At 31.4% G+C, this 8797-nt stretch overlaps 1 protein-coding gene across 1 annotated transcript; it reads right to left on the minus strand.

The window, feature by feature from the left end:
• Positions 1-3321: 3321 nt before the first annotated feature.
• LOC114758919 (zingipain-2-like) lies at positions 3322-8216 on the minus strand. The gene is made up of 5 exons (XM_028948023.1): positions 7763-8216; positions 7444-7676; positions 7185-7325; positions 5821-6003; positions 3322-3354 (listed from the first exon to the last, which is right to left on the minus strand). Exons 1-5 carry the CDS (start codon positions 8214-8216, stop codon positions 3322-3324), a joined length of 1044 nt encoding a protein of 347 aa, XP_028803856.1.
• Between the last annotated feature and the right edge of the window lie 581 nt (positions 8217-8797).

The raw sequence follows: 8797 nt of genomic DNA on the forward strand, positions 1-8797 counted from the left end.
CGTAGTATAGCTAAGTTATGGGTTGGATATTAATACTTGCGTTTGTCCCACATGAATAAAATTATAATATCATTAACAACCAGTGAGTTAAAAATATTTATCCGTGTTTCAATTCAATTTTAACTTATATAAATGGTTACAATTTGTAAACATCACTATCAATCTGAATTTACGAAGACAATTCAAAGGCTATAAAAAAGTATATATGAAGGCGGGTCAGTCCGAACCCGACGGATCAGTCCCCCGCACAGGATAATTACGAGGAACGTTCAATAAGTGGGAGTTTGAGTGTAACACGCTTGTTGTAAGTTTTTAGTTTTAATGGCATTTGGATTATCTTAATAAATGTTAATTAATTTTGGTAAGTTTGTTGTTTTTCAAGGTTGAAGAGTTATTAATATTTTTTTTTTAGGCGCCCTTCTTGCTGTCACGAATGTATATAGTTGATCCATAATAATAATAATAAGAAATGACGTCACATATTGTTATTATTCGCATACCATCGAATTGAAGTACCAAAAATCTCATATAAGACTATATAAAACAAACCAATTTGTCATTTAAAATTCTTATTTTAATGTGAACGACAGTCAACGCAGTTCACTTGTATTTTAATAGTACAATAAAAATATTAAATATTAAAATAATAACAATTTAAATAAAAACTGAAGACAGTTTACATTTTTAATATTTACATATTTTTATTAATATTTTTACACCTTATGTCCATTCACATTATAGATTCTTTTGATTAAAAAGTGTAAATAACTGATATGATACTTTACCCAGAGAAAAACTAGACTCTTCTGCTTCAAGAGATGTGTAGTGCATTTATAAAACCTAAGGTTTTCTTCCAAATAAGAAAAATGTCATAATAAAAATATAGCAAGTATGAACATTTTAAATTTGTGTTGCATATGTAAGGATGCTAGGCTTTTGTATATTTGTATAAAAATAGAGGAATTTTATAGTTTAAATTAGGGGTTGTGGCTCTATATATATGGAGGAAATGCTATGCACAAGAACCAGAACCCAAACGCTTGATATCTGTCACCTTTAGTGCAAAATGAGTTCTCTAATTACTAAGATGCTCCTCCTTTTCGTGGTTTGGTATGGTTTGATTTGTCTCACCACTGGTGTTCCTAATGAGAATCTCATTTCGAATCTAGATCTTGACAAGGTCACTTCTGAGAAAGAAGTCTATGAACTTTTTGAAACGTGGAAGAAGGAGACTAAATGAGAATACCAAACCCTAGAAGAGGAGGTGATGAGATTTCAAATTTTCAAGAGCAATGTAGAGAATATCAAAGAGGAAAATGCAAAAAAAAAAATCACCCTATGAATATCGTCTAGGTTTGAACAAGTTTTTTAATATGAATTATGAAGAGTTCAGCAACATCTATTTACGTGAAACAAAGGGGCCAAATATCAAAAGCAACATGGGCGATGAGGTGTTCAATAATGAATCATGTATTGCACCTTCTTCTTGGGATTGGAGGAAAGAAGGAGCTGTAACTTACGTTAAAGACCAAGGCCAATGTGGTTAGTTTGAGTTGACCCTCTTCCCCCCCCCCCCTGCTTATAACCTGCATAAAGCTAATGAAAACCATTTTCACAGGTTCTTGTTGGGCATTCTCTGCGACTGGAGCCATTGAAGGAATAACTCAAATAGTCACACAGTGTCTTCCTAATCTTTCTGAACAACAACTCAGTATCTTGCAGGAACCATCAAATATTTTCCACGAATACTTGACGGTTTCTTTTAAAACCGTCAAGCATTCTCAAAGGAAAATTGACTGTTCCTTTTAAAACTGTCAATTTTTTTTTTTTTGCAAATTCCGCCTCACCATATTTGACGGTTTTTGTTATAACCATCAAGTATTTAGCGTCAAGTATTTGTAATTCTGTAGTAGTGCCACCTACAAAAGCAAAATAAGAAGCTAAGCAATATATAGTTGTGTTTGACATTGTGATGAGCCATGTAAACTAGCTTTATATGTATTTGGTGTATAAATAAATGCCAAATAATTTGCCTTCGAATAAAGCTTATATAAAGCCTTGGTTAAAAATAAATGAAGTTGTGTTTGTACTTTGTAACGTCCCAAATCTGAATTCTTGCTGAATAAGTCAAGTTGACCTAAGAGTTGAAACTATGAAGAGTTCATGGTCAAAAAGTATAAATAAGAGTAAAGACTGGGCAAAAGTATGATTACAGAAAAGTACCCAGAAATTAGAGAAAAATAATAAAAAGTAAAAAAGAGATTTCAGAGATATATTTGAGGCTTTAAATGCCTCAAAAGTGAATTATTGGCCAAAAAGCTTATTTCGAACAAGAATTTAAGAAAAATTAAATTAGGTAGAATCCCAATTAAATTTGATTGAAATATCAAAATTCAAATTAATGCCTGTACTTTTAACTAATTCCTAATTAGGCCAAGAGGCCTTATTGAGGATTTTTTTTAATACTGTTAAAAAAACGAAAATGCCCTTTTAAGTTAGCAAATTGATAATTGCTCCAATCAATTTATGACCTAATTTCTTTTTTCTTAATATGCCCCAAATGATCTATTATCTTCATACGTTCTTGCTTCATATATTTTTAAAAGACAAAAATGAATTTTTTTTGCATAAATTTATATTAAACAATTCATATTACTTCATCTGTCCAATCAAATTTTAAAAAAATTATTTAGATTTTTAATACAAGTTCATATTAATTATTAGTATGAATTTTAGTGATGAGATTATAAGATATAACATGACGAGAACGTCTACATTATAGATATAGCAAAGTACTTAAGAAAGAAGTGACAAATTTGATGTTGAAATCTACTAATACATTAAGATTCTAATTTTTAACTATAAAAACACATTTCCTTCAAGAAATTATTAATTTAACAGTGTTGGAATTTGGTAATTAAAAGGTCCTTGTTCCCATTACCAAAGAAGAAAAAAAAGAAGTCTATGTTCCCATAAATTTCTTATCAATATATTAGAGTTAGTATAAAGTATTATATTAAGCAATGTCAATTTTTTGAAAATAATATTCTTTTTGGTTTTCCATGAAAGGGCATTTTAGTCTTTCAAAACTATTTAATGCCTAATAAAATTTGGAGAAACATTATGAAATATTATTTTGAGAGTTTAGAAAGTTTACGAAAGGTTTATTTCTCCAAAAGTGGCCTGAATAATTTTAAAACTAACTCATCGGACTTTTGGCACAATTTAAAACTTAGCCTTGAAAATTATCTTGATAACAACAATATACTTTCTTAACTTCGAGAAAATTAAAGCAAGTTTCTTCATATATACTCTTTAAGATCACATTGCCTCTTTCTTCAGAAGTGCCTGCTCCTGTCACCAAAAAAAAAAAAAAAACAGAAGTGCCTGCTCCTAAAAGGGTCTGAATTTGGGTGAGATTGAAGCCTCACGCTTGGTCTAATTTGAACAATTCAAATTGAATTTTACTTTTTACTTATATTTTTTAAAAAGAAATTGTTTTCGAACAGCATAGATCTCATTATAACAATAAACATCGAGCTTATCAAAATTAATTAGCATTTATTAAGATAATCCAAATGCCATTAAACCTAAAAACTTACAACAAGAGTGTTACACTCAGCTTCCACGTACTGAACTGGCTTTCTTGTATTTTTTTTTTTTTGAAAACAATTTTGAAGGTACTTATATTTTCTTTTAATTTTTAATTTGATACCCGTGTGTATTTTGGTCTTAATTAAACACTCTAATTTTACTCTGTTAACACTATTAGCATCCGTAATTTTTTTAATTTATAGCCTTTGAATTTTCATGATGGATTCAGATTGATAGTGAAGTTTACAAATTGTAATTATTTATAAAATTTAAAATTGAATTGAAGCAAGGAAAAATATTTTTAACTCCCTGCTGGTTGTCAATGATCTTACAATTTTATTCATGTGGGACAGGCACAGGTATTAATATCCAAACCGTAACTATGAACCAGTTCGTCGGCTTTTCTGTTTTTTTTTGTTTGTTTTGCTTGTTTGTTTTTTTGGGGGGGGGGGTGTTAACATTTTCATACTATTTTTTAACATATTTTTTAAATTGTTATGAAAGTGCTGGCAAGCTTACGAATTGCAACTTTTTAAATGACGGTAAACAAATTACCCAATTAATTAAGATGAATATTTCAGTATGCCCCATATATTTTTTTTATAGGCCAGGTATATGCACTGCTTGTGTTGAAATATAAGGTGATCTGTCTCCTGTTCCTAATATAGAAGCAAAGTGTGAGAATAAATTTGGTTCTAAATATAATACGTTAATTCACATTGTCTCTCATATTTATCATTTTTTTCAAGCTAATTTATCTAACTTATAAACTAATATAAAATCTAATATTATATATGAGTATTTTAGAAAAATCTTATCACATTTATTATAGCTAACTAATTTATTTAACTTCTTTAATCTAGCTCCCTAAATTAGTTAAAGTAGCTTCCTCTTATACTAAGAATCATGGGTAGTATTTTATGAAAAATCCTATATTTCAATCTGCAAGGAATTTTACATCATGTTAAGTGCAATTAATGTATTTTGCGCTCAATTCCCAAGGCGTATGTTAAAATTACTTGTCTCTAATTCAAAATAACTAATCAATAGTGGGTACTATACAGAGTAGTGGTGAAGTTGGAAAATTTGGATTAATGCAACATAATTATTTTTACGTGAAGCGATGCCTCAGCTATCGTCCCCACATATTTCCTGTCAGGTTTTAGGGGAAAAAAAAGAACGAGTAATAATCACTTTTCAAATGTGTCTTATTGGATGATGGAGACAAAATAATGAGGTAATGGAAATATAATTTTTTTGTTTGCTTGCAACGCACAGTATCTTTTTATTGGAAGTAATTTTATTCAAGACACTGTTAGTCACTAAATATGGACACCTCATCTAGTGAGGATTCGAATATTAGTTTGTTACAATATAAGAAAGTAATCTCTTCCACTAGACCTAACTCTAGTTGGTAAAATTATTACTTCTTTACACACTTGTAGTACTTAAAGAGCAGGCTTGCGTATAAGGAATCAATGACATGTTGCTTGAAAACGATGGGAGGTATAGGTTTATGAAGCCAATATTTATATGCAGCAACTTTCATGTAATTTCCTACAAAAAATATGTAGTAAAAACCTATAGGAATTGTGCTTGTCGATTATGGGAGAAAAATCTCTTAGAAATTTCAAGGGAACTAAAGATAGGTTAGGAAACGGAGCCAGGATATCTCAATTGTGTAGATTTCTCTACTTTTACACATTTGCTTTCAATTTTTTATATTTGCATAAGCACGCACTCTCATGAGTTAACAGAATAAGGGGGAGCACGCAGAATAACAGGGACGAATTTATACTGAAGCAAAGTATAACTAAAAATCTAAATAAAATAACCACATTATATATGTATGTATGTATATACATAAACCATAAACGGCATTCATCAAACCGTGCCGATTGAAGAGAAACATCTCATGCAAGTGTCTAACTCGGTTATATACGTTTTCTCAGTGCAACAGTTGAAGCACAAATAGAGCTTTTATTCATAATCAAGGCTTTACAAAAGCTTTATTTAAAGGCAAATAATTTACCATTTATATATATATACACCAAATACATATACGGTGTGCGAGGCTCACGATGCCCAACACATAACCATGTATTGCTTGGCTTCTTTTCCTACTATTATTGCCGTAGGTGGGTTTCATATAGAGGAATCAAGTTTCAGAAGTGGTGTGTTCTTATTTTTGTAGGGGGCACCACCTCGACAATTGATATTACATACTCCTTCAGTAGTACCAGCATTTCTTTTGATGAAGATGTAACCGTTTTGTCCCCAGGAGTCTCCCCACGAGTTTTTGACGATCCAGTAATCTTGATCTTCCGATGAACCATATCCCACGATTAATACAGCATGATTATGTGCACATGAAGCAACAGATGAGCAATCATCCCCAGTAAATATTCCCTGCCAAATAAAACATCTTTTAACTTCGATAATACATCTTGTGCATTGAAGAATAGTGCATAAGGTATGACTTGATTGATGATCCCATGAGTTAACAAAAAATTAATTTATACTACCTCTACTCCTTAATATAAGAGCTAGTTGATTAATTGGAGTAGATTAATAAAGTTTGTTAAATTAGTTATTTGTAATAAATAGGTGTTATCTTTCCTAAAATACCATTGCTAATCATGTGTAGTCGCTAAAACTGACATTTGATGAAACCTTTAACATGTTAACTTCTACATGGACTACTTTAAAAAAAAAAGAATAAATATGAGAGATAAAGTAAATTAGAGTCTTATATTTAGGACCAAATTAAATGTTAAACTAGCTATTATATTAAGGACCTGATGTAGTACTTTAAGTCAAGGAACAAAAAACCGGACCGGACACTAAACCGGTTGAGGTAGTGGTTCAAGGGTTAATGGGTCAGACCGGGGTCAACTCGGGATCAAACCGGTCATATTAAAATAATTTAATTTAATTAAAAATGACAAAATATAACAATAATAATAATTACTAATAACAAAATATAAAGAAATACAATAAGAATTTGATTGTAATAATAATAAAGTACAACAATATTGAGAATTTTGATCTTTATAATTTTTTCAATAACTAAAATTAATAGTTATTGATGCCAAACTCATCATCAAAATTCATTTAAATCTATAATAATTGAGATATTAGGAGTTAAATGAGAAAAAATAGGATAAATATCAATATATTTATTTAAACCGGTTCACACCGGTTTGACCGGTTCAATCCGGTTTGAACCGGTCCCCGGTTTAGCTTATGAACCGGACCGGACCACTGACCGGTTCACCGGTTTACCGGTTGAACCGGCCGGTCCGGTCCGGTTTTTTTTACACTGCTTTAAGTCAACTAGAATAACTTTTCCCCACCTTCAGGGGGACATGAAACTTAAAAGAACATGCAAACTAAGAATACCGTAGCAATGGAGGAAAAGAATATACTATGTAGTAATGAATGGCGCCAATTCTTCTTAATATTATATGTATACATACATATATATATATATATATATATATATCAAATTGAATTGAAGTCCAGGACAGAGAATTCAACAATAAGCCCATCCAATTTAGTAGCGCATAATAAAGATATAAATGACTCACGCTTTTGTAGGACTTAAAGTGTGGGCTTGCATAGATGCTAACGCTAATAGGTTGTGTGTAAACAGCACAAAGGAGAGACTCTTCTGATATAGGTGTCACCCAACAACGGTAGCCATCAATAGTAGCAAAGATCTTTTTTTCCTGTTTCAAAATTAAAAAATCAATGTAAAACCAAAATTAGGCAATATATACACACACACATCTTCAAAGTTTGGAATTGACCTAAGCAAAGATGTGAAGGGAAATGAAAGACACTAACCTCTGTGTGATTGCAGGGACTATCTTTACCTATATATGGATAATCTCTTTCTGTGGCAATACCCCCATTCTCTAAGACATATCTAAATGCGTTACAATACGACCCTCCTTCACAACCAGAGTTATTCTTATCGCAAGATACGAGTTGTTGTTCAGAAAGATTAGGAAGACACTGTGTGACTATTTGAGTTATACCTTCAATGGCTCCAGTCGCAGAGAATGCCCAACAAGAACCTGTAAAAATGGTTTTGATTTGCTTTATGCAGGTTATAAGCAAAAAAAAGAAAAGAGAGAGAGAGAGAGAGTCAATTCAAACTAACCACATTGGCCTTGGTCTTTAACGTAAGTTACAGCTCCTTCTTTCCTCCAATCCCAAGAAGAAGGTGCAACACATGATTCATTATTGAACACCTTATCGCCCATGTTGCTTTTGATATTTGGCCCCTTTGTTTCACGTAAATAGATGTTGCTGAACTCTTCATAACTCATATCAGAAAACTTGTTCAAACCTAGACGATATTCATAGGGTGACTTTCTTTTTGCATTTTCCTCTTTGATATTCTCTACATTGCTTTTGAAAATTTGAAATCTCATCACCTCCTCTTCTAGGGTTTGGTATTCTCGTTCAGTCTCCTTCTTCCACGTTTCAAAAAGTTCATAGACTTCTTTCTCAGAAGTGAACTTGTCAAGATCTAGATTCGAAATGAAATTTTCATTAGGAAAACCAGAAGTGAAGCAAATCAAAGCATACCAAACCACGAAAAGGAGGAGCATCTTTGTAATTAGGGAACTCATTTTGCCCTAAAAGGTGACAGATATCAAGCGTTTGGGTTGTAGTTCTTGTGCACAGCATTTCCCCCATATATATAGAGCCACAACCATTGTTGTCAAACTTGAGTTTGATACTTCAAGTTCAATGTTTTTACATTTTCAGCTTGTAAAATCATATCTACTTGCTCTTACACTTGTACTGTAAACTCAGTTAAACTTACGAGTTTACTCATTGAGTTTATCATTTGTATGTTTTAGCTTACAAAATTGGACAAAAATGTGATTGTTAATTTTTTTCCCAATATCTCTGTGCCACTCCGTTAGCCGCCCTTAATAAAATGGTGGGATTTTTTTGCCAATAAAATAATGGATTTAATTGATGTACGTACATATATCATGACAAAAGTTAGGCACCCAATTTGACTTATTCAAGTTTTAAATCAATTATTAAAAATCATACATGCACATTTTATTTGTTACGTACATATATATTGACAAAAAAGGTCCAAAAAAATTTATTGACAAAAAGTTAGGTACTGAATTGACTTATTCAGTGTATGCACGTTTTATTTTTTAAGTGCATG

This window comes from Neltuma alba, unplaced genomic scaffold (genome assembly GCF_004799145.2).
Source record: "Neltuma alba isolate B1F8T4 unplaced genomic scaffold, ASM479914v2 tig00010773_pilon, whole genome shotgun sequence".
In the NCBI taxonomy this organism is placed as follows: domain Eukaryota; kingdom Viridiplantae; phylum Streptophyta; class Magnoliopsida; order Fabales; family Fabaceae; genus Neltuma; species Neltuma alba.

What these genes read in the sequence shown, in the direction of transcription:
- LOC114758919 (XM_028948023.1), bottom strand. Translation starts at nt 8,216, where the DNA reads ATGCTCCTCCTTTTCGTGGTTTGGTATGCTTTGATTTGCTTCACTTCT. An exon ending in TAAAGACCAAGGCCAATGTG is followed by an intron (nt 7,677 to 7,762) that starts GTTAGTTTGAAT and finishes CCATTTTTACAG; the next exon opens with GTTCTTGTTGGGCATTCTCT. An exon ending in ACTTTAAGTCCTACAAAAGC is followed by an intron (nt 6,004 to 7,184) that starts GTGAGTCATTTA and finishes TTTATTTGGCAG; the next exon opens with GGAATATTTACTGGGGATGA.